This window comes from Mytilus trossulus, chromosome 12 (genome assembly GCF_036588685.1).
Source record: "Mytilus trossulus isolate FHL-02 chromosome 12, PNRI_Mtr1.1.1.hap1, whole genome shotgun sequence".
Classification (NCBI taxonomy): domain Eukaryota; kingdom Metazoa; phylum Mollusca; class Bivalvia; order Mytilida; family Mytilidae; genus Mytilus; species Mytilus trossulus.
This window is the reverse complement of record NC_086384.1, coordinates 29831909-29858675: the sequence shown is the minus strand read 5'-3', so window position 1 is coordinate 29858675 and position 26767 is coordinate 29831909. Positions and strand designations below refer to the sequence as shown.

The 26767-nt window shown below is 32.3% G+C and overlaps 1 protein-coding gene across 1 annotated transcript; it reads right to left on the bottom strand.

Annotated features, from left to right (window-relative positions):
* Positions 1-7372: 7372 nt before the first annotated feature.
* Positions 7373-26167, bottom strand: LOC134693773 (sodium/myo-inositol cotransporter-like). Its single transcript, XM_063554682.1, has 17 exons — positions 26110-26167; positions 23251-23426; positions 21828-21963; positions 20898-20969; positions 18510-18614; positions 17638-17697; positions 17071-17175; positions 16615-16720; positions 15473-15553; positions 14943-15160; positions 14194-14329; positions 13668-13775; positions 12972-13122; positions 11916-12084; positions 11277-11495; positions 10541-10769; positions 7373-9641 (listed from the first exon to the last, which is right to left on the bottom strand). The coding sequence occupies exons 3-17, from the start codon at positions 21948-21950 to the stop codon at positions 9418-9420; spliced, it is 2106 nt and encodes a 701-aa protein (XP_063410752.1). The 5' UTR covers positions 21951-21963; positions 23251-23426; positions 26110-26167; the 3' UTR covers positions 7373-9417.
* Positions 26168-26767: the final 600 nt, after the last annotated feature.

The window sequence follows — 26767 nt, the reverse complement described above, 5'->3', positions numbered from 1 at the left end:
TATACATATGAAAATAAAGAAAAATATAATGGTCTTTCCTCTCTAATTGTTGCATCATAAAGCTTTGTTGTTTACGTGATCAACATTTCGTTTTGTTTGTTTTTCGCGTTCTTGAGTTACATAATTGATGGGTGTATATCCCACATATCCTTTATTTACAAAATGTAAATGGTCAATAATTCTATGCATCGATTTGACATACTTTTTTCATTTAAAAGTGATTAAGATTATAACAAAATGTTAAATGCTGTACCCCTATTTTTGACATTTATACCTATTATGTCTGGGGTTTTTTTCACGCATCGTTGTCAATATAATAGAATTTAATATGACTTTCATAAAGTGAGAGGTTTAGCTAGCTATAAAACCTGGTTCTATTCACCATTTTTCTGCATAAGAAAATGCATGTACCAAGCCAGAAATTTGACAGCTGTTATCCATTCGTTTGGTGTGTTTAAACTATTGATTTTGCCATTTGAAAAGGGACTCTCCGTTCTGAATTTTCCACGGATTTCAGTATTTTTGATATTTTACTTTTTGAACATTACAATTGAAATGTCACAGATTATAGGTTGTAGAAACTTCTGCATAATCGTGTCAGTTAAATGATTTTTAACCCGGCGATAGTATCTGTAAAGGCCACCTCATGTCACCTAAGTGTATACATTTGTTATTAAGAATCTGACAATTGTTACCCGCCGTCAATTTTGTAAACATTTTGTATGTAATTTGTTTAATTAAGCGTCAAAACTGGTTCAGTGAATAGTACACATAGCATGACATATTTTGTACGTCACATATGTATGCCCATATATCATTGTTAACTCTGATGACAATACAGAAAATTGTATAGTTACATGTACATTGAAAGATAGACAAATCTTTATGTCCATCTCTCATTAAATATACAATGGTTTTACTAAAAAAATCAGTGCTTAAATTTCAGTATCTATTACACGTCTTCTTGAAGTCAGGTACTTCCAAGATGACCTTTTTGGAAAACCAAATGCATTCATATTGAAGAACATCATAACTATAAAGGTCTAACGCATGTCAATATTGCTTAAGGGGTGTTGTGAGTAATGTAAAACTTGTTTTGTTACATATCACGTATACATTATTTTTTGTAAAATAAGACATATTTAAGTGCTATTCAGTTTCTAAAACATTTAAAATTTAATCTTAATTTTTAATCGACTGTTATTATTAATATTTAGTAGCAGTATCATACCTTAGCCGTATTTGGCACAACTTTTTGGAATTTTGGGTCCTCAATGCTCTTTAACTTTGTATTTGTTTGGCTTTTTAACTATTTTGATCTGAGCGTCACTGATGAGTCTTATGTAGACGAGACGCGCGTCTGGCGTATAAAATTATAATCCTGGTACTTTTGATAACTATTTACACCACTGGGTCGATGCCTCTGCTGGTGGACGTTTCGTCCCCGAGGGTATCACCAGCCCAGCAGTCAGCACTTCGGTGTTGTCATGAATATCAATTATATGGTCAGTTTTATAAATTTTCTGTATACAAAACTTTGAATTTTTCGAAAAACTAAGGATTTTCTTACCCCAGGAGTAGATTACCTTAGCCGTATTTGACACAACTTTTTGGAATTTTGGGTCCTCAATGCTCTTCAACTTTGTATTTGTTTGGCTTTTTAACTATTTTGATCTGAGCGTCACTGATGAGTCTTATGTAGACGAGACGCGCGTCTGGCGTATAAAATTATAATCCTGGTACTTTTGATAACTATAAGCACAGAGTATAAATGTATGGATGGATCAATTGTTTCTTTTAAATGTACAGTGGTAAATATGGCAGCAGGGACAAAGGTTAATATGATATTTGTATGAACTTTGTTTAGACCGGGATGTTCTTATTCCATGCAGATAACCTTAGCTGTATTAGGCACAACATTTTGGAAATTTTGGCCTCAATGCTTTTCAATTGTTTTGGCTTTCTTGATCTGAGCGTCACTGATTAGTCTTGTGTGGACGCAAAGATCGTCTGGCGTTTTAAATAATAAACCTGTAACCTTTTGACAGCTATTATTTGCGAGTGTATTTGTCCTATATGTTGTCCAATTTATTTGTATTGCTGTCCTTTCATTTAATATTGTCATCTAAATTATATTTAACATTGCAATAAAATTGAGAGGTTTGGCTATCCAAAATTTTTTCTTAAAATGTTCTGTACTAAGTTATGAAAATTGCCATTGTTATAATATAGTTGGTTTCTGTGTGTGTTACTTTTTAGTGTTTTGTTTCTGTTGTGTCGTAGTTCTACTCTTATATTGAATGTGTTTCCCTCGGTTTCAGTTTTTAACCCGGATTTGGTTTTTTTTTCTCAAACAATATATGAATTTCGAACAGCTGTATTCTACTGTTGCCTTTATTTGTACTATATCACATTGCTACTATGTAGCGTTCCAGGTCACTAAGTACACGTAACAGTCCACTAGAAAACTGGCCACACTATCACAACTTAAAAAAAACCATCTTTGCTCTTACTCTAACCATCACATTTTTAGCGACGAAACAACAATGACCAATTTTAGTTTGATTCGGTCGGGGCTTAATAGATCATCCACTACCAAGTTAAGCTTTGACCATTTGACCATAGTTCCGTTAAAATTGTATAAGTAAGTCACATAGAAATACTAAGTTGTCATATGAATGCCAATGAGACTACTCTCCATCCAAGTCCCTAAGGGTAAATAGTAATAGTTAACAGTTATAGGTCAAGGTACATGACATCCAACATGGAGTCTTGAATCACATCTAGCTATAAAGGGCATCATATCTGCATATGTTTTACAATATGATAGTCTGTATAGGTATACATGTAAGTAATGCTGTATATGCAGCATGTATGACACTTAAACAGTGATAAGTTTTATAAGTACTCAACAGTTAAACCACTTAAAATGATGTATTAAATGAAGATTAATTCGGTGCACACCCACTAAAACTACACCAACTCTATTTAGATTATGACAGGCTTGTCACAGTGTAAGTGCTTGCTATTGTTTATATCATATTGACTTACATACATGTAGGATAGATTACTAAGTTAATACATTGAAAACGTCGTCAGAATTTCAGTAACTGTTGTATGTGTCTCCCCTTTACCATAAATGTTATAATAAATATATCTCAAAATGTAAAACATTGTATTGTCTATGCTGACTTGTACCTTCGGTAGTCAGATGCAGGTACATGTATGTTAGTTCGCGCTCCTCTAATTTGCGTTAAACTAATTTTTTTTACACATTTTACTAACAATACAGAAATACCTCATTTTTACGTGTCACGGTACTTTTCTATCCCAAAATCATGTTTTTGGTTTTGATGTTTTACTTGTTATTCTCATCAGATTTTGTCTAATGCTCAGGTCGTTTCTGTGTGTGTTATATTAATTGCGTTTCCCTCCGTTTAAGTTTGTTATCCCGATTATGTTTTTTTCCATCGAAAATTATGTATCCCCTACCCCAATTTGTGCATTGTTGCTTTGAGCAATTTTCTTATATTTATTGACATAACTCTCATTCGATTTCACTATTGTTTTCGAAATATACCTCTTGTTATTCATATATAAAACTATAATATTTTGGCTGTGAAACACAGTGTAATGATATGACAAATAAAAAAATAAGCCTTGTCAATAAATAGTTCTTTTGAATATCTTTCAATTAATCAGATTTAAAAGGCAATATCAATTGAAGAGCAAACGATGTATACGTTTCTAAACTTAACAGTCAAATGAATAGGCCACTACACAGCTCATTTAGGAGAAAATGATTAGTATCATTAAATGTCATTTAATATCAAGTATTGAAATCTGTTTGAAGACATCTAAGATCAACAATTTCAGATGATATCAATGAAATCTGTCATTGAATCGCATTGGTCCAAAAGATGGTCTTTCTATAGTCAAGTAGTGACAATAGCAAACTAATGCATTATAGTGTATTTATTCAAAATTTTACTCTGTGTATTGGAAATTGATTATTTACAGCAATATGCATTGACAAATTAAGCTGTACTACTGTAGTACTTCATTGCATATTCGAATATCTTGCATTACACTTACCAAAATTTATTTGTCGACAAAACAGTGGCATGCGATAAATTGTTTCAGTTTTCGGTGACGTTTAAATCAAGTTTCAATTGTAACTACCACTTGCATATTACCTACTCAATATTGTTCAACCTTATATTGACATTAATTGAATAAACTTTGTATTCAAACCAGTGATATTCCTTGCAATTCATGTTACCATACTTGATTGAGTTGGTCATATCATTGAGGAAAGAGTTAGCGGCGGAGGACGCGCCTAATATGTTTGTCTCCAAGATATTCAATAGTACTCAAATCCGAAAACTTAAAGGGCCATGAACATACATCAAGGACGTTTCGAATACATTGTCCTGTTCAAACACTTCTTGACTGGGTTTGTCTAATAATTGAGGGAAGGGTTTGCGTTGGAAAACATGTCTATCATGTTTGTCTAACAGATATTCAATGTTGTTCAATTACAAAGACTTTGAGGGCCATGGACATACACCAAGGACGTTTTGAATGAGTGAAACAATGTTTACACTTGATATGTTGATGGACATCGTCCAGATGAAAAACTTTCTTTATAATAATGAACAGGTGTTAGTGCAAAATGTAGTCTCTATATTGTTCAGCCATCATGATGCTTTCACTAGCAACTATATATTGATCTTGTTCTCAGACAGCATAACTTTTATTTTGACACCTTCATACACAGATTCGTCTTACACGAAATTTAAGAATAAAACAAGACTCATCGCTTGCCAGTCGGTGTCAGTTTCGTAAAGTCCATAGCCTGAATGAACCTAGGTACATGTGTGCATATGTGTACTTCGGTTAAACTATGTTTATCATAAGAACCTCTCGACTACATTAAGCGAGAACGAATCCTGTTGCATATTCACTGTACAGGGTCAATTAGACAGTCACATTTCTGGTATCACAAGATATAAAACCTCGAAAACTTTCTAAAGTGCGTTTAGACTCGGACACATCAATTTCAGTTGATTTTCCGCATAACTCAGTTTTTATAAAATATCCCTGTTTACGAAGTCCGCAGTGTGAGAACATACAAAAGACGAACGTATCATCTAAGCTTTGTAAATGTCATACGACGGAGCCGATTATGTGTTACTACTACACGTAAGAAGTAGTTTAAAAATATTTATTTATAGTGGATTGGGAAACAAGTTATTGCAACTTTTATTAATCCCTTTCAACTTTCGGGTGCGAGTGCTGCCTTTATAGCGGCAATAGCCTGCTCTTTTTCGAAATCTACAAGGGTGTCTGTAGTTATATCAAAATGTTTATTTTTTATGTCGGTCTTTGCGAAAGAAGATGGGTCATGATCTAAAAACAATTAGTTTGTATACAAGTTTTCTATTTTGTTAAAACAGCTTCTCTGTTTATTGAAACGATGTTCAATGTAGACGATCTTTTAATTTAGAATAGGGAATAGTAGTTTAGAGTTTAAATATACAACGGTTTTGATATTATAACAAACTTGTAAAGATTGAAACTACAAACTTTGGAGTATTCGTATCAAACAAATTCACATTTGATCGACACCGCTTCTTGAATATAGATTCAAGTCAGGTATATGACAGTTATTATTTAGTCGATTAATGTGTTTTTTCAGCTTTTGATTAGAGACTTCAGTATTTTTGTGGTTTTGCTTTATACATAATTATACATAATATAGAATTGCAAACAGAAATGGGGAGAGTGCCAAAGAAATACATCCTGACCAAAAATAAATTTATGGCCGCGTCACACTGTCCCGATTTTTACGCCGATGGCAACACGATTATGGAAATTTTCAAAATCGGGACTGATCGAATCCAGATCGGGCTAATCGTAGTGCCATCTTTAACCTTCTTTAACCATCGGCCACTTTTTCTAGCCTTCGGGGACAACTTCGGGAAGGGTTCTAAATTTTTTAACATGTTAAAAAATCCCCGAAGGTGCGTCCGATGTTGAGGGTTCGTATTGAGTTCTTATCACCATCCTCACCATCGTAGTGTCACCGGGAATGCATCTTTGAACATCGTATTGCATTCGTGTTTCCATCGTTTCCATCGGACAGTTGATATTACGATGTCTACACGAATGAATCACGAAGCTACCCGAAGGTCTTACAATGGCAACAAGATTTCGTGAAGACCTCGTTATCCCGTCGTGATGTCATCGAATAAAAGTACGAAGGCGACAAGATGGAACTACGACGGCAATAAATCTAGCTAAATGTAAGTTAATTTTCGCGCTAAAATACATTTAAAGTGCCATGCGCGATATGCACTGGTCAGTCTAATACGACAGTTAAGAAAGACGTTCACAAAACATGGAGCTCATATCATATGATTCTATGAGAACAAGAAAGGCGACAGCGTTGTTTCTATTAATTCAAATGGAACAAGAGGAGCAGCTATTACAGGCTCAGGATTTACTTTTACAAATAAAATATTTATTTTTTGTCAATTTTTCATATCAAGTATCATAATGAAAATCATAAACGCGCCTCGTACACCAATTTCCTGTGTATTATGCTATTTCAAGGAGAAAAAACAAGCCCATCTGCATGACCTTGACATTTGGCCTTGAACGTAAACAATGTCAGATCATTACAAGGAGGAACAATATACCAAATGTGATTAAAATCTTTTGAAACATATTGGTCTTAGAGTGTCCACAAGGGTGAAATTGCCTTGTATAACAATTGCCACTGTGACCTCGACCTTCAAGCCCACGGTCTTCCGTCTTATGATTAAATAAGAAATGAAATGTACAATATAATGTATATTCAATCTTAATCAAACAATTTAAAACGCGTGATGCCTTCGGCATGTAATTTAAATGCATCAATAGCTGTACACGACGTTTTCAAGACATCGTATGGCCATCGCGCCATCATCGTAATCCATCGTGTAGCCTTCGTAATCCATCGTGTAGCCTTCGTGATCCATCGTGTAGGCTTCGGCTGAGATATGAAGCTTAAATACCCGTCTTCTATTAACCTTCGTATGTCCATCTTTTGCTATCGTATATAATTTCGGCACCATCGTAAAGACTTCGTTATTCATCGTACTGGCTTTGTTCACTTTTTGGTATTTTAACGAGATCGGGACCAACTTCGTACGAACTTACAATTTTCGCATTCGGGTGTCCATCGTATATAAAAATCGGGACAGTGTGACGCGGGCATAATTAAGAATGTCATCTTTTTTTATAAAAGAATGATGGTAAGAAAACGCATGCAACAAATTGAATAATGCATTATTTATTATAGTAAATACATTACAGATTTATTTAATGTAAATAAATACACACATAATAACAATTAAAATCAACTATAAATATATTACATACCAAAATCATACATAATTATGTATATAAAAAATATAAAGGGGGCATATACCAAAAAGACAATATCCCACCTATACAAATAAAGGACAACCAGAAAAACTCAATTAAAATCTCGCTACATACGAAGAATTATACTAAAGTGTATATAAATCTCATTAATAATCTCAGATAATGCTTTATGTAAAAAGATGCGTTAAAAGCTACTAAATATGCTTTATATTAATACACGAATGATTGTAAAAACACGATCATTTGATGTGTTTAGATTTTAAAAAATCATAAAATTTCGTTGCTTTATGTAGATTACTTAATTAGCGTCACTGATGATTTGCTTATTCCAGGCATATATTACCTAAGTCGTATTTGGCAAAGCTTTTTGGATTTTTTTTATCCTCAATGCTCTTCAATTTTGTACTTGTTTGGCTTTATAAATATTTTGATATAAACATCACTAATGAGTTTTAAGTAGACAAAACGCGCGTCTAGTGTACTTAATCATAATCCTGGTACCTTTGATAACTATTTACACCACTGGGTCGATGCCACTGCTAGTGGACGTTTCGTCCCCGAGGGTATCAGCAGTCCAGTAGTCAGCATTTCGGTGTTGACATGAATATCAATAATGTGGTAATTTTTATAAATTTCCTGTTAACAAAAGTTTGAATATTACAAAAAACTAAGGATTTTCTTATCCTAGGCATATATTACCTTAGCCGTATTTGGCACAACGTTTTGTATTTTTGGATCCTAAATGCTCTTCAACTTTGTACTTGTTTGGCTTCATAAATATTTTGATATGAGCGTGACTGATGAGTCTTATGTAGACGAAACACGCGTCTGGTGTACTAAAATATAATCCTGGTACATTTGATAACTATTTACTGTTATAAGTAAAAGCTTCGTTGTTGTTTATATAAAAAAAGGGGCATTACATATTTCATGTTACAAGCCTCGCAGATCAGAAAAAAAAATTCTATGGAAATCTTCAATAAATGTAATATACACTGTCAGACTATACAAGTTACTGAAAAATTTGCTCGTTTTGGATTTCACAATGAAAATTCAATCACATTTATTTCCGCGATATTTGTTTATCCAATTAAAAGTCTCAAGGCAGAAATACAGAATTTAATGTAGGTCTATCAGAAACAATGAAAAATTACCATTTATGTATTCTGAAATTAAACGTCTTTCTACTAAATAAACTCATCATAGATAAAGTTTTGTTGCTTTTTATTGCATTTGGTAAAGATATTTTTGCATTTCTTTGCAGTTAATATGTTTTTACGTTGCAATGTAACACAATTAAACAGTTAAATATGATACAAAAAATTAAACATTTCTAACTAAAACAAAATCACGTAAATGTAGATAAGGTGTTTCTTTTTCAACATAATTCATACACTAGGAAGACAATTTTACAAGCGCATTCTTCCACTTTGGTTCAAAGAGATTAAACATAAAGATCGGAAGCTATTTTTGTACATATAGTAGTGGTGACAAATTGAACGAAGATCTTGACCGTGACTTATTATGTACGATTTCCTTCCTAGTACATTACACACCTTAAGCTTTTATCAGTGTTAAATGATGACGAAAAGTTGCATTACTCAATATCCATTGGTTTTAAAGAATGTGAGTAGAAACTTTGTGTGGCGGAAGGATGGACATACCATATATAAGCTTTCCGCATTAATTATTTTATACACATGTAAGAAATGATTTGATTGATTGTTGAACGTTTCTCATTTCATTCCTTTTGTAAACACGGTTATGAAAAAAAAGTCTGCGCGTAAGCAGTAAATGCAATTTTGAAAGAAAAATCATTAGTTGCATATTTTGTCATTTAATAAAAACATTATAACATATAACGTTTCAATATGTACAAAAAAAAATGTATGCTGATATCAGGATAAAAAAAATGAAAACAATTTGTATATCAATCATTTAAAGTGCATTTTTTTCTTTTTTGCATATAATAATAAATCCTATTTAAGGTTCATATTTCCAGTACGACCAGAAGAAGTACAGGAATGTTCCAATAGCAAGAATTACAACCATTCCAAATCGTAGTCCAATCTTTGTAACAAAACCTTGTTGTAGAGATTGAACCTTTTTCACGTGCGCCTCTAATGCTTTCGCTTGCTCTTCGTCCTGTTTTCCCTTTCCAAATCCACAGAGTAAATTAACAGCCTTCTCTCCACACGAAATGTCATCTGCAAGTTATATTATTACAGTCAACGGTATTTATGTTTTAGTTTATGCATTTCCCTATTTCACTCCTCCTGTTTTCTCTTTTGTCGTTCCTCACACAGCGACGTATATCAAATTGTTTTTTGTTATGAACACTCTACAAGTATGTGTCACCGCCTTTTAGTAATTTCTTGGGTTCACAAGGCTGAATTTGTTTTATTGTTTTGCGAGGTTTTCAGTATAATTTGTGTATATATATTGAGTTACTTAGTAATTAGATAGATATAGAAAGATTGTCTTTATTTCATTTTGTTATTGCATTTGTTATATGTCACAAACTGTAATGTTTATATGGCAATAAAACTTTGAATTGAAGTTGGTGTTAAGTGGTCTGCTATTCATGAATTATTTGCATTACTATTTGTTTATTTCGCAAACAACTTTATTAAACATTTGTGAATTTCTACAAATTGAGAATTTTAACAAAACTATGGCCTTTGAAAGTTGCATTTTTCTTTCGTTTTCCTATTTTTATGGTATGCGAGTGTTTCTGTAAACATCGTTTCCAGATATGTTGATGTGTTGCTGTTTTTACATAGATAGTTAGGTAATTGGATGATAATTTCTGAAACCTTCGTTTCACATGTCATAGATCTTTCTATTTATATTTGCTATACGTTAATCAGCTGCTATATTGTTTTGTAACTAGCGATTCACTAGCTATTTGTGTTGTCCTTTTGTTTACTGTGTTTAAACTTTTGATTTTGCCATTTAATAAGGGACTTTCCGTTTTGAATTTTCCTTGGAATTCAGAATTTTTTATGATTTTACTTTATGTTTGCAAGTTTATCAGCTGAGATTATTATATGTACCTTTAAACTATCGATTCATTAGTTATTTGTTTTATGGTAAAACGCCATACCTGATGCGCTTTCTTGTTTGTCGAGGTCAGGATCCCTAAACACCTTTCTCTGTTCACCAGGATTTACAGTAAAGACTTGAGGATTTCTGTCCCCGTTCACACTCAGATGAATATCATTCTCACTGGCTGTATATGCGATATTGATTTGTGAATGTTTAGCACCAAGTGTGTCTTCTAGGTCTGGTGGAGGGTCATTTCTGTGTCTTGTCCAGAAGGTGGTTCTGTACAACTGTAATGAGAGAACATGATATGATATGCAAATTTCAATTCAATGTGTTTTTGATGGCTCATATCTAAATCAAATACAAAATAGTAAGACGTGTATAACAACAGTTTGACATAACCTCTCTTAAGAATCTTCAGAAGTATCTGCCATATAACTGATAAAAAGTTCTAGAAAAGTTCCACCAGACTGTTCTAAGGGAATCTGTCAGACTCGATTGTACGGTAAAACTGGTGTTTCAGTCTCAAATGCTATGGAAAAACTTGTAAGTACATTCTCATCTGAAAATTGCTGTTTGTGATTCTATATTTGATATATTTATAAATAAGTCATGTTTATCAACAAATGTTTTTAAGTAAATAAAAATGAAATTGAAATGAACGTACATATCTATTTTCAGATTTTAATTCTCATCTGAAAATTGTTGTTGTTATTCTATATTTGATATACTTGTATTCATATCTATCAAAAACGGGTTTTTAGTGAATAAAAATAGAATTGAAATAAACATACATATTTATCTGCTGGTGGTTCTGTAAATAAACTTATAATGATGGCCAAAGCACCTGTCATGAGTGTAATGAACAGTGAAAAATACATATAATGGAAGTTCTTTAATATGTCTGGTCTGTTGTCTGGTTTGTCACAACCACCCGAGTCATGGTACACGAAAACTAAGATCATTCGAATTATCCCAGTCAGCAGTGCTATCATCAATGACCAAAACGCTCCCTGAAATTAATTAAAAGTACTTAAAGCTAAAATAAAAGCAAGACAATATTATTTGGGTTTTTAAGCTACAACAAGCATGTGTACTGTTTTCGTTAAATCATTTAAGTTTGTAAGAAAATTGACCTTTGACCTTATAAAATTTTCTTTTTCCTTTTGTCCCACTTACACATGCGCATTATGGAACTTATTACTTACACATAAACATATTGGTGTTTTAAGTTTCATATACAAATACTGAAAACCTGGAAAACAGGATGAACCATTAAACAATTATGGAACTAATATCAGATGAAATCATTGTAAAGCGAAATACAAATTGTCGATAGGACGGGAAAAAGTTTAGTTATAGCCTAATTTTGTTAACAAGCAATACTATTGATTGGAGATTACTATGCAGTTCATATCATTTGTAATCAATACCTTTTCATTCACTCTTGGAACAAGCACAGCCAAAAGAAAGACAGCAGCAAATGGAGGTGCAAGGTAGTCTGTTATCTCCTGTATATATATGAAAATCTGACCACCTTGGATTTCTTTGATTACTGGGATCCATGCAATTGACACACCAATCATAACTAAGATAAATATTCTAAAATAAGATATATAAAAATGAGAATGAAAATGGGGAATGTGTCAATTAAGACAACAACCCGACCATAAAGCAGACAACAGCAGAAGGCCACCAGTGGGTCAATGCAACGAAATACACTAGGAAGCGTCCCTCGGCTGGCCCCAAAACAAATATGTATACTAGTTCAGTGATAATGAACGTCATATACAAGAAACTAAAATTAATAATGATACAAGACTAACAAAGGCCAGAGGATTCTGACTTGGGACAGGCGCAAACATATAACATATTCAAAGATACTACCTGCTTTTGTTTAGGAAGTGAAAACTACATGTGTTGTCTTATAAATCCTAAGTCATTGACTTTCACACTCGATTCTTACTGTACAAAGTTGTGTCACTGTTCTTAACGGTATTATAAAATTTTTACTACTATCGTAAATAGGAGTATATTGCATGTACAAATCTACTCTAGCATCCTTTTGTAATAGAAACGGTTGTTAGATCACTTAACATGACTAGAGCAAGATATCTCTCTTCTTACATGTAAGACAGCAAATGAAAGCGTTTATAGTGTATGGTAATTTCATGTTATGAAAAAAAATCACAATTTGGTTTAACTTATTTTTAGTATACAGTACTGTGGATTCATTAATATTCGTTGGATACCATATTTTGTTGATTTTGTGAGTATAGGGAAAACAACGAATTAAAATGTCTAAAGAATGACAAATTTTAAAATAGAATGTGTGCAGACTTTGCAAAATCAACGAATATGCAAGTTTTCCTCAAACCACTTAAATTGGTACCTATGAAAATAAATGAATCCACAGTATTTCGAGAAAGAACTGATATTAGTTGACCTTTCTCATGGATAATATTGACAGACATTTTGTGTTTACTTACCTGCCAACAATCATATCTTCCCTTACTGAAGAGTTCTTCCTTATTCTGTTATAGATATCAATGGTGAACAAGGTACTTGCACTATTAAAGATGGAATCTAAATCGCTCATCAGAGCAGCAACCATGACGGCCATCATTAATCCTCTCAATCCTGCCATATTATGAGAAAACATAAAATATCATGTGTACGGATTTACTTTTTTATGATAATAAAGGGTAATAAGGAAATGTCACGAAAATAAGGTAATGATGGGTGTACGTAAAGACACAGCAGACCAGCTATACACATTAAAAACATAATTACAATTAAAAATAGAGTAAGACAAATATCAGCGCCTTATCAACTTTTTAAGGAAACATTTTGACAAGGAAAAGTTTAACAGTTGCAATGGGAAATAAATCTAACTTAAAGATATAATAACTAATTAAAACACCTCAATTGATATGTTTTATATACGTGTGGTTCGTGTTGCTTAATCTTCAGTTTTCTGCCTAGTTTTTTGTGTACTGTTGATTTCCTTTTCGTCCTTTACATTTTAAACATTGATGGTTTTTATTCCCATTTCATTAACTCTTTTGTTGTTTTTCTTCTTTTCATAAAAAAAAACCAAACGATTAATACGTTAAATGCAAGAAAAAGAGAGACAACTCGTGTCATCTGTCTTGTACTGTATCGGTTTGAATAATCAGACTTACCATCTGGCATCAATCCTAGTACTAGTCTTGGGTAAGCTATATTAGTACAACCAGCCTCACTCTGACAGATATGGTAACAAATGTCGGGATCTACACAAGCAACCTCATCTGACAAAAGAAAACATTTTTTTTTTTATCACAAATCTAAAAGGATATTACGTTTATTTGATACCATCCATCAACCAATTGGTGGAAGCCAAGTTACAAAGCTTATACAATACGTACATGCAGAATACTATCATAGTATTGGCCAATGTGATGTTTTATTATAAAGAGCCATTGACAACAAAGGCTACATGACATACATTAATTCATTGATGGAATTATTGCTGTTTGATAAGTGACCAGTAGCAAATATTTCAGTCATTGTCAATACAAGAAATAAATTAAAGCATAGAAAAACTTGCCCAAAATTAAGTTTGGGAAATTTTTTTCCTTCACTGTAATAAGTTGTTGTATTTTGTGTACTAGTATATTTGCAACAGTATCACGGTTTCTGAGTATACTATTTGAATAAACTAATCACCTGCATATAATATACGACTGATCATTCCAGGCATCACCATCATAAACAATGGAAGTATTTTAATAAATCCGGCTAGAAGTGTGGCACCTTGCGCATGGGAAACACTTTTGGCTGCCAGTAATCGTTGGACAATAACCTATAACATTCAACGTTTGTATGAGTATCAAAAAAAATTTTCATAGTTTTATTCTCTCATATTTCACGCAGCTTTTAATATTTTAAGATGTTTTCATTTTTATTTTTTTTTAAAGTATTATAGTATGTCGTATTCTTTACCACTCTATTGTGTAATGTTATGTAACAAACGCATGTTTTCCTTATCCATTTTTTTTAAATATTTGCTTCTTTTGTTTTATGTTTGGTTCCTTTTTTGTGAGCTCACCCTGCTCTTCCAAGTATTTCTTTTATATTTAGGATATTTAGAGATACAATGTTATTAAAATATTGTTATTCAGAATATAATTTCTATTAGTTTATAAATACAATTCAAAATAAAATTTCTATCGAAAGATTCAAATGTTAAGAGACATTTCACAGAATCTTTTCGAGAAAGGAAAATGCAAGAGAAACTATACAGTTTATATCAGAATTATCAATGCACATCAACACGAAGGACCATTTTTAAGTATGTTAATTTATACATTGTATGTGTTACAAAAATCATACCCCAATTCCGGATTCGGGTAATTATTGTGTAAAATATGAAAAAAATCAGCATATAATCATGATTTTTTATTTGAAAGACGAACCTGGTCTGCGCACCAGTACCATATCGAACCAGGAGTCTGACCTAGCAGAAAGCCTGGCCATGGCATGTAATCGTCGTCTGCTTCTCGTAACATTCGGAAAGCATTGGGATCTGGCTCGTGACAGGTAGTATTTGGAAGTCTGTATGAAACATTTGTACTTGCTTCTTCTGAATTATATCTTCTCACCAAGCCGTCATAGCCTCCAATTTTATTAAACGCTGCAAATAAATGAATACAACATACATGTATAATTATGATTATACGGGTAAAACTGGGATCTTTTACTCACTAACAGTTACCGCAGATGAAGAAATATGTAAGCTGGAAGCTGGTAAGCAATGAAGATAGAAACATATCACACGGTTAAGCATGATCTCATGAAGCCGGTAAATTTCAGAAAAAAACAAAGGACTATAAAATAAAGAACATCACTTTTTAGATTTACTAATTCTTTAATACACAATTTGCTTCAAAAACACAAAATAAACATCCAATACAGATTTGATTTTATAAGAAACTGAGATACTTACATATTCCCATAAGGGTCAAGCCTCCTCCAACCATGAGGATTGCCTGCATAGTATCGGTATAAATGACAGCCGTCAAACCACCTACAACAAAAAGTTACCAAATAACTCGTCGGTCGATGATAGAAATTTACAATCTAAAAAGTAAAAACACAAAAATATTGAACTCCAAGGAAAATTCAAAAAGGAAAGTCCAAAATCAAAAGGCAAAATCAAAAGTTCGAACATCAAACGAATGGATAACAAATGTCATATTCCTGACTTGGTGCAGGCATTTTCTGATGTAGAAAATGGTGGATTGAACCTGGTTTTATAGCTAGCTAAACCTCTCACTTGTATGACAGTCGCATCAAATTCCATTACATATTATATACATATTATAATACAGATTAAAATATAATCTCCTTGGTAAGACTAATTTTAAAGGAAAACACGTATAGTCATCTTCGAAATCTTCTTTATTGTAAACTCGATATATGTGCAAGTATTAAAGATTAAATATTTGCTTTCTGTAAATGAAATAAAAACTTGTTTCCCCCCCCCCCCCCAAAAAAAAGCTTTTAAACCAATATTCTCTGTGCAGTAGGTCTAAACTGGAAAATGCTTGCCTTGTGTTTAGATTTACGGTGTATCTAATCAGAGTTCGTTGAGGATATATATTATAATACTATCAAGTATTGTTACTGACGAAACAGCTGATTGCATTGAGTGTGTAGGTAAATCATGTAATTATTTTGGCTAGCTTGCTTGCTAGCTGAACCATGAAGTCATTATTAAATTAGATAAACTATCATCATAAAAGAGTAGACTTCTCCGACATATACCAATCTATCTGTCTGTAGGACTAGGCTACCTCGAAAGGAGTGTAGCATACTTTACCTAATAATGACTTCACGGTTCAGCTAACAAGCAAGCTAACCAAACATATTACCTTTTAATTAGCTACACAATCAATGCAATCGGCTGTAAACGCTAAACATACAATCTGTCTCTTCTGTGTTGTTTGGCTGACTCGTTTCAGACTGACAATTTGGGATTTCAAGATTTATCTTTGTAAACGTTCCATATTGAATTTAAGTTACAATTAATTAATCCTTTTTATCTGACACTTAATTGTATCCATATCAAATATTCAATATGTTTACCTGCGATTGTTATAATACCAGTTATAACAATGAGAATGAAAATGCTCAGATACAAATCCCAGCCGAGAGACTGCTGAATGAACAAGGCACCGGTAAATAAATCGCCCTGTAAATTAAAAAAAAGATATCAAATTATAATAAGCTAGTTTTGATCAAAATCAGATATTAAGTTTATTATATACACTGAAGACCACTAAATGGTCTCAAAAAGCCATTAAACCATTGTAATTATATTTGAATCAATTACGCGTGTTTGTAACTAAAGATGTCTAACGTTATATATATAACAAATTCGTGTTGGTGTAAATGTAGCTCACAGTTTCTGATATCAAATAAAAGCATCTTGCCTGCAAGCGAGTCAAAAATCTATTATTGCATGCTTGTCGTTGGTAAATCTTTGATCTCTTGGAATTCACAAAACAATTATAATAATTTGAAAAGAAACTTAAAACTTACAGAACATTTTGTAAAGATATATAGGATAAGAGATAACACTGCAAAATACACTCGAAGTCTGACTCCTCCAAATCGTTTGGACAAATATTCTGGCATAGTCACTGTCTGAAATAGAAAACATATAATGCAATTATGATTATATCATGTGTAATTACTTATTAGTATGTGTCTATCTTCACTGGACATCACAGAAATATTTTCTTTTACGACAGCAATAGAATTTAGAACAAGTTCATTCTACTGTTAGTTAGCATATTAACATTACGTCGTGTAAAATAATAAAAAAAAATATATATATAAAGATTTATGAAAATGCACGGGACAGACAATTTAATGCGAGATCATATATTGACAGAATAATTCCACAACACATACTTACTCCACATGATACTTAGAGATAAGAAGAAGTGGTGGTGTGAGTGCCAATGAGACAGCTCTCCATCCGAGTCATTATTTATAAAAGTAAACCATTTAAGATAGAAATACAGTTTTCAACACGGAGTCTTGGCTCACAACAAACAGCAAGCTATACACGGCCCTATTGTAAAACCATTTGAGTATACTTACTCCACATGCTATATAGACTGGTATAAATACGAATCCCAACAACTGTAGTAACAGAATAGCCTGTAAAGAAACATTTGAATTGTTTTAATACAGGAAAATGAAACAAATTGCGTTGAGTGTAGAAACAGTTTTTAGAAAAAGAAAATCAAATGTTTTTGTTGTTGGTTTTTTTTTCATTTGAAAGGTTTTGAAAGAACAAATATCATGGATCAACATTTGTTTTGCAAAAGTCAAATAGCCAAATTGAGAAATAGTTTTGTCTTTTCCGGTTTTCGTAATTTTGCCTTTGAAAAACAAAGATACATGTAAGCATACTAAAACGCTAAATATATTGCTTCCGCCTTTCATACAATTCACGAAATGGTATATCATAAATTATATTTAGGAACATGATCAAAGTCTTTACATGTTTACGTACGTTTGTACGTGAAACAAACACTGCGTAAATTTGCATATTTGCATTATGTGCAAATATATTAGGCATCCAGCGGTTTAGTCGCGCAAATGAACTCTTATAGTAGTGTTATGTATATAGGTTTACATTTGCGTTAATATAGATGCATGTCTCAAAGCTGTATGTATTTCTACCAACATAAATAGATATAGGAAGATGTATAAGCATACATACATTTTTAGATTTTTCTACTTTCTATTTATTCAAAAGATTTTTTTTTATCAAAGAATGATATGAAATGGCTTATAATTTTGTACGCCAGCTGCTCGTAGATTGTTTATCTTTTTATCGTTTTTCGTTGATTTTTGTCGTTGCATTGTCATATTTTAATCGTACGAATACACTTTCAGTATCCCTCGCCGCTCTTGATAGTCTTCAGATACAATTGGTTCGTTAATCAACTTTGTATTGCACGTACGTTAAATTCCCATGCTCCAACACTTATGCCATTGGCTGCTCCAGATCCTGACAAGCCAATGAAATGCTCTGTTCCTATGTTACTGACAAACAGTGAAAGGCCAACCTGTTAAAGAATTAACAAAAAAAGTACAAAAGTTGTTTGAGAAATCGTTTAGTCTGTAATATGTTTCTGCAGTAAAATTTCCAGCATGTACATCATGCATATGCGTGTTGGTGTATTCACTGAATAACATCTTTCTTGTGTACGTTGTCCCGTGTACGGTTTTATAAATGACTCCTAGTCATTAAACTGAAATATGACTCTCAGTACACGAAGTTGTTTTAAATTTAAATTTCTTATAATAGTTATCTCTCTTTCAATATATTTTCCACCGAGTTATTATACACAAACCATACTTCCGTTAAACAAGGTCCCTATGAAAATTTATATATATCTTGCACGTTAAAGACACCCTTGTAGATTTCGAAAAAAGAGCAGGCTATTATGCCGCTACAAGGCAGCACTCGCATCCGCAAGTGGAAAGGGATTAACATAAGTTGCAAAACTTATTTCCCAACCCTCTATAAATAAATGTGTTCAAAACTATGGCAATTTAGATTAGATAACTTGCATTCTTAAAACAAAAACAGGAAATAAAAAAAAAAACGCTTTTCTGTATTAATGTACATGTATCACCTATAATTATTACTATCTGATTTTCAAAATGCACTGTAATAAATTGAATCTCAAACCCATTGGCTTTTTTTTTTGCATTTGTATCATAACATCAAATTAAAGGTTCGCCCAGTAGCCCGACGTCCAGTATGTATTTGTAAACGTCGAGTTCAATGATCAGGTCAGATTCAAAAAGAAAGACAAAAGATACCAAAGGGACAGTCAAACTCATAAATCTAAAACAAACTGACAACACCATGGCTAAAAATGAAAAAGACAAACAGACAAACAATAGTACACATGACATATTACCAAAGAAAACTAAAGAATAAACAACACGAACCCCACCAAAAACTAGGGGTTCAAGGTCCATGTCAGCTATGCCTACGTTTATTATTCTGAGTTACATGTTGAGTTCGAGATACAAAGTGAGTACTAGTAGGTTCTACTACCAATTTGAGTTGAAATTATAGGCTAGCATCATCGATCAAAGATGCATGTACCAGGCTCAACATTGTAATCGCCAGGTGGGCGCTTTATAGTCCAGTCAATCTACTTATTAGCATAAATTTGATCCTAACCTGAAAGTAATTGCAACAGAAGATTTTTAAGTTTTAATCTTTAGCATTATACCCCAAATATACACAGAAAAAAGTCCCATAAAATCTAACTTGAGGAAAACTAAAAAAAGTACCATTTAGAATTCCTATGGAGATTTGCATTGAAAAGGGAAATAACTCTTGCAAAAAAGGCAGAAATTTCAATAAAAATTGATACAAAATTATAACTTTACCGCTTCTATTCATCAGAATGTATTGATTCTTGATTTTTTAGCAGTCTTTAGAGTATAACAAACAACATTTAAGGTGTTTTCATATATTTTATCAAGCTATAATCTAGATTTCTTAATTTATTAGTTGACCATTTTTTGAATTTTTCAACATGTCAAAGTAAAGAATCTCAAATTTAATAAAAATAATAAAGCATGTTTTCTTCTTTTTGTGGTTTAAAGTTTCTTTAGATAAGTAAGTTGCTGAAAAAATATAATATACAGATATAAACAATACCAAATTTTCACATTATTTTTTCAAAATGGTTACAAAGCTACAAATTTGCAATTTCTTTAATGAAAAATGCATGAAAAAAATAAAACTACCCATAACACTTAGGTTTTGTACATTTCATGAGCAGAAGATTATATAATTTTGTCAAATACAAACTTATAACACCATCAAAGTATCATACTCTACATAAATTTCAAGAAAAACAACCAAAAACTGACAAAAAAGACTCATTTTTGTAAGAGTTATCTCCCCTCCCAATGTAAATTTCCATAGGAAATTTAAAATGCTGATTTTGAGTTTTCCTCAAGTTAGATTTTATGGGACTTTTTTCTGTGTATATAAAGGGCATAATACTTTAGATTAGAACTAAAACATTTTCTGTTGCAATTAGTTTGAGGTTAAATCTTAGTTTGACTGGACTATTATATCCAAAAAGACTCATTAGTAACGCTCGAATCAAATAAATTGAGTATTATTTGAGCTAACTTTAATTTCTCAGACCTTTTGACTCAACAGAATATGGAGAAACATAAAGGGTTTCTCTCAAGTGCACCTTTCATAGCGCAGTGATACAAATACGAAAATATAACTAATATAAAAGAATTTCAGTGTTGACTAAAATCATACATATTGAAAACAGTATAATACATGTTTAAAATGTATTTACCGGAATAAAATACATTGCTCTTCCTGCCAAGAAATATCCACTGACCGTACCCCTATTAGCCCTCCACATAGCCTGGAAGAAAAGCAAATATATACATGTAAAGACAGACATATGGCTGATTTGATCTGATTTGGCTGAAGTTGTGCACATAATTTGTGTAATTCTTTTGTATAGTTCGGAACTACATGTTTGCACATTTCTTTTTCTTAAAAAGCAGATTTGAAATCATTTTGATTTAAAGATTTGTAAACTCAATCAGACTTTAGGAAAAGCTGGAAATATAGTTATTAAGATAAATCAAAATTTACTTTAAATGGATGGACATTTAATTTCGCACTTACGCTTTATTACTTGTTTCTTGCTTTACTATTAAAATGGAAATCTTATTTTTCTTAAGCACTTATTCATTTGTTCTTTTAGTTCGTCCTACGTATCGTTGCTGGGCTTCCAAAATGGTGTATACATGTACATGTAGGACTTTTTTTAACTAAAATTCCCTTTCACACAAATCGTCTTGTGATAGGAAATCTTTGATATTCCAAAATAACATATAGTTAGACAAATCAAAACATTTGAAACAAGACTTGTGATAAAATTGACAATCTCAATTGTGTGTAAAGTTTGCTTCAAAATGATGTATGTAAACTTGAAAATTGTCGTATAATCATGGATAATGGCTTTACGAATCAAACACTTGTACATTTCTTTATTTTTGTGAAAATAAGGTAATGTTCTGTGTAGTTAAGAACTATCAAAGTTTTTATTTCACAGCCATTTACAAAAAAAATCAATGACATGTGCATATACGAAATTTTGGAAGCATGCATTTCAACCAAATTTTCAAAGGCTGATTGTGGGATTTTTTTGTTGTTGAAAAATTGGTAATCTACTACAGTTTGGAGGCCCAGCGACGATATCATTATTACTTACAAAGATTCCAATGAGAACAACCAAGCAAAAATAACCAACAATGACGCCGATATCATTTTTGCTCAGTTTGACGAGTTCTTGCGGATGGTTTTGCTTAAACAGCTCCAACCTTTCTTTGGCCATTTTGACAGATTATCTGTAATGAAGGTAATATGATACTTGTGAAGATTAAGGTTAAGGAGCAACATAACATATACTTCATATTTCAATGAACAGAAAATCTAGTTTTTCAATAAAAGTTGTATACAGAAAAATAAAGCATTTCAAATCTTTATTTACATTCACAAACTCTGTTTACATGGGGTCAAATTACAAATCAAACACAATAAATGGCAGAATGGGCAGGACGGACTCTAGTTTAACAGAAATGTTCCTTATAAAGATTATAAAACTGTGTGAACTGCATCTATTTAAATGGGTTATTCAGATGAGTGCACTCAGTTTATTATGAAATAAAGATAGTATATAAATCGATAACACCTTGTTTAAATTATCTATGAAATGCTAATTATGTCGCTACATGTATGAATTTGCCTGTAAATGTATTATCATCATGCATTATATGTAGATACGATAAATGTAACGACAAATATACACCGTAAGAATATAAAATATTTAGTAAATATATGTAATATAAAGAGTTGACAGCATACTATACAATTGTTTTAAAGTAAATTTACAGTTATTTCTAATATTAACAATCAAATCATGAAATGCAAAATAACACATTTTAAAAGAATTTTACTAACTTCTTTTACATCAAATACTGCGTTTTAAAACGGCATTGAACCGTTTCTCGTACTGTATCGAATTCGTAATATTTCATGTATTGTCAAATTCTCATGAAGAAATATTATTTTACTCTACTTAATAATTACATGTTTTATACGTAATACGATAGTCGGGTTCCGAATAACGGGCGAAACATGCATCACACAGTGGCGGATCCAGAAATTCACATAAGTGGGGGCCCACTGACTGACCTAAGAGGGGGCCCGATCCAGTCACGCTTCAATGAATCCCTATATAAGCAACCAATTTTTTTTCAAAAAAAGGGGGGCCCGGACCCCCTCCCCCTTAATCCGTATCTGTCACAAGAAACGCTTTCCCCTGTCGTCCCACCAGATCTCGTTCTTTTGGAGTTCTTACGGTGAACTCTAGTGCTGCTTTTGAAATTGATATGCATGTTAAACTACTAAATAAATGTTAAATTTTGTAATTTAAATACAATCAAGCACCCACAAATCCCGAGATTTGTTTCAAAAAGGTTGAAAATAGAATAAACCAAAAATGTTAATAGGAAAATTTACATCAGGAAAAAAGAATAAACATAAATTGATTACAGTGAAACTTGCAAAATAAAAGCTATCTGGCATTAACAAAATATACATGTATATTAAAAACATATAGCAATGACACTGACCTTTTGATGCGTGAGGCTTTGGAAGGTACAAGCAGATACGACCTTTTCACACCCAAACCAGAAAACACAATAAAACAGTAATTTTAGGTGGATAGTTAACACTATGAAGTGTAAATCTTGAGTTACAGGGTAAACACCATCTCAAAAGATCGCCAAGGTACGGACACTTCACCTATCTAGAATAAATTTGCATTTAAATGTAAATTAATGGACTGAGTGTCATCTTCAGACACACTACTTCTAAACCATTATTCGCATAAGTCAACACTTGTAATTGCTTTACAGATCACGGAATGTTTATTCATCAATCTTAAGGTACATGTATAGATTACTACTACATGTACATTGTAACATGTATGATAATATAAAGTGAAATTGTAAATTGATTAACTATTCACTTAAGTATCTCTTCTATATTGTTTCATTGATAGTCTGTATTTGAGGTACGATATAACGAACATGGTTCATCTTATGTCCACACGCAACACAAAATGGTCAAATAAAAGTCATGTACTTTTTTTTTCTAATTTTGTCTCTACCAAAAAAGTAAAATCACAAAATACTGCACTCCGAGAAAAATTCAAAACGGAAAATCATTGAACAATGGCGATATCAAAAGCTTACACACATCAAACGCATGGATAACAATTGTCACATTCCTGACTTTGAACAGACAATTCCTTTGTAAAAAATGGATGATCTTTCTATGTTGTGGTGTTCAACAGTAGTTTTAGATAAAGGTGAAGGTTTGGTATCACTAAAACGTTTAAACTCGGTGCAACTGTTTGCACCTGTCCGCAGTCAGGTATCAGTACGTTGTCATTGTTGATGTGGTTCATAAGTGTTTTTCGTTTCTTCTTTTTTTTTAAATAGGCTAGACCGTTTTTTCCCATTTGAATGGTTTACATTCATGGCTAGTACGTTTTTGTGCCTTTATAGCTTACTGTTCAGTATGGCCCACGGCTCCATGTTGAAGACCGTACTTGAACCTATTATAATGGTTTACTTTCATAAATTGTGACTTGGATGGAAAGTTTATTCTTTGACACTCATACCACATCTTCTTATAACTATAAATCTGGTTGTATAGCTGGCTTAATCTCAAACTTGTATGACAGTCGCAACGTGACAAGGGAAACGCTTTAGACATTTTCAGTTAAAATCCCGACAAAATATATGATGGTTATCATGATACATGTACATTGTACATTTAACTCTCCTTTTTCTTCTTATGCAAAAAAAAACCAATTATATTAAAACTTTATAGCTATAGATATATAAATATGATAAAAGCAAACAACACAAGATTATCATATAGAAATAAAAGTACAATCAGAACAATGTCTAACATTATCTAAGGACGCAAGCTGAATGTATCAACAATACAAACCCAATAAAATGTATTTATATAGATTATACCGTTGGTTTTCCCGTTTGAATGGTTTTACACTAGTAATTTTGGGGCCCTTTATAGCTTGTTGTTCGGTGTGAGCCAAGGCTCCGTGTTGAAGGCCGTACTTCAACCTATAATGGTTTACTTTTTAAATTGTTACTTTGATGGAGAGTTGTCTCATTGGCACTCACACCACATCTTCCTATATCTAAAACATAAAATTTCATATATAAAAAAATAATTAAGATTTAAATTCTACTTTCTGTATCAATTTAATTTATAAGACGCAATTTCATTACCCAAGTTTTGAAAATGGCTTGTATTATTTGTATAGTTACCATATGGTTACTGTAGTGATTTTGTTTTTATTCTGAATTAAAATGAAATAGCCATTATATATGTGTAGATCATTGGAAATATGAATTAAGCATTATAGAAACATATAAATGTAAAACAGAATCGTCAAACAACATTTGATCTCTCCCATTAAACGTGACACCTGGTTGGACCTACAATATGTTGTGCTTTCCATTATATTTCTCCGCTTTAATACAATCAGGACAAAAAATATTTAAATTTTGGAGTGAGTATAATGGAATGCAATATGTTTGGAAGAATACAGGTGTAAACTGCAAACGACCCAAAAGTTATAAAAATAGTTTGAGGATGCCATGCCGTGTTTTAAATGTTAATATACATGTATCAAAGAGAGACGTGTTTATGATACATCTGTAGCTTACAGGAAACCTGCATAGGTGCCCAGTCGTTGATTGCATATCAACCACTACACTCAGTAGTAGTTATTCATCACTAAATCACCAAGTTCATCAAGTGTTTTGCCAATTTTTCACCCATTGATTGATGGACCGAGCTACCAACATTTATTGCGTTTTCAGTATTTGAACAAATTGACATTGTATACATATGTTCAAATCCAATTGTCGTATTACTTAATCTCAATAATGCCTTTTTTTCCTCTATTTTGAAATGTGTATAAAACCAATGTACACTATTAGGGTATCACGTGAAGAGCTAAATATTGTTGTACTTCTGGATCGCATTAGATCACCCCAATGTCTTTTCGTTTTTATTTCCTTGTTTTGCCAAGGCATTTTCTGTTTCCCTAACTTATGAGTTTTAATTTAATGTCCTCTTGGTATCATCCGCCTCTTTGGTATCCCCCCTTTTTTACTATTAGTACAATAGCCAAATAACCTCTGCCAAATATATAGGTTTTACCTACTATTTCTGGCCTAAAATGGATGATTGATGGGAAATTTATACTATCACTACGAACGATCATGCATGATGCTGCTGATAAAACATTACAATATTCTTATAAAAGTAATAAATAAGTTTAACAAGACTTGATAGGAATATTTGTAAATCCCAAAACAAAAGCATAAGCGTTGTAAAATATAGCAGTTGCAAGTTTACATGTACGTTCAAAGTTAATACGTTCTTACCTGTAAATCGTTTATAGTATAAAAACGAAAGTATGCGGATGTACCGATTTCTCATTAGAATAACACTGCATTGATCTTAAAATAACGTTACCTGTACAGGAGACTTCAATTGTCAATGTGTTGTTACACACCAGTGGACATCAAACTTTTAACAGGTTCATCTATTTTGTATAAAATTCGGTCAATACTAAATAAACAACTCCTTGCGACAATTTTAAATCTATGCATGCTGAAGAGGCTTACATTGTATTTTACTACCATTCAGTTTTACTCCTGAATATCGCGTACTTGCAGCTAGTCCCTCACTTCAAATGAGCCTTTCGACGAACATGGCGATTCCAATAAGACAAATACAAATACCCCCCCCCCCCCCCCCCCCGGAAAATATAATGGTTGCTGCCTTACCTCCTATACATTTCTAGGAAATTATGATTAGTTAAAAAGTGGATTTACGACTTAAGCACTGTTTGATTATTTAAAAGTATTGAAAGTTCTGTTGAATGTTGTTTTATCAAGGTTATTGATAACAGATATTTATCGTTTACATAAGTTTTTTTTTGTGAAGACCAATTGAAGAAGGTTCTTAACATTGAACACTTGAACACTTTTTATACAGAAATAAGAAGATATGTTATGATAGCAAATAAGACCACTTTAG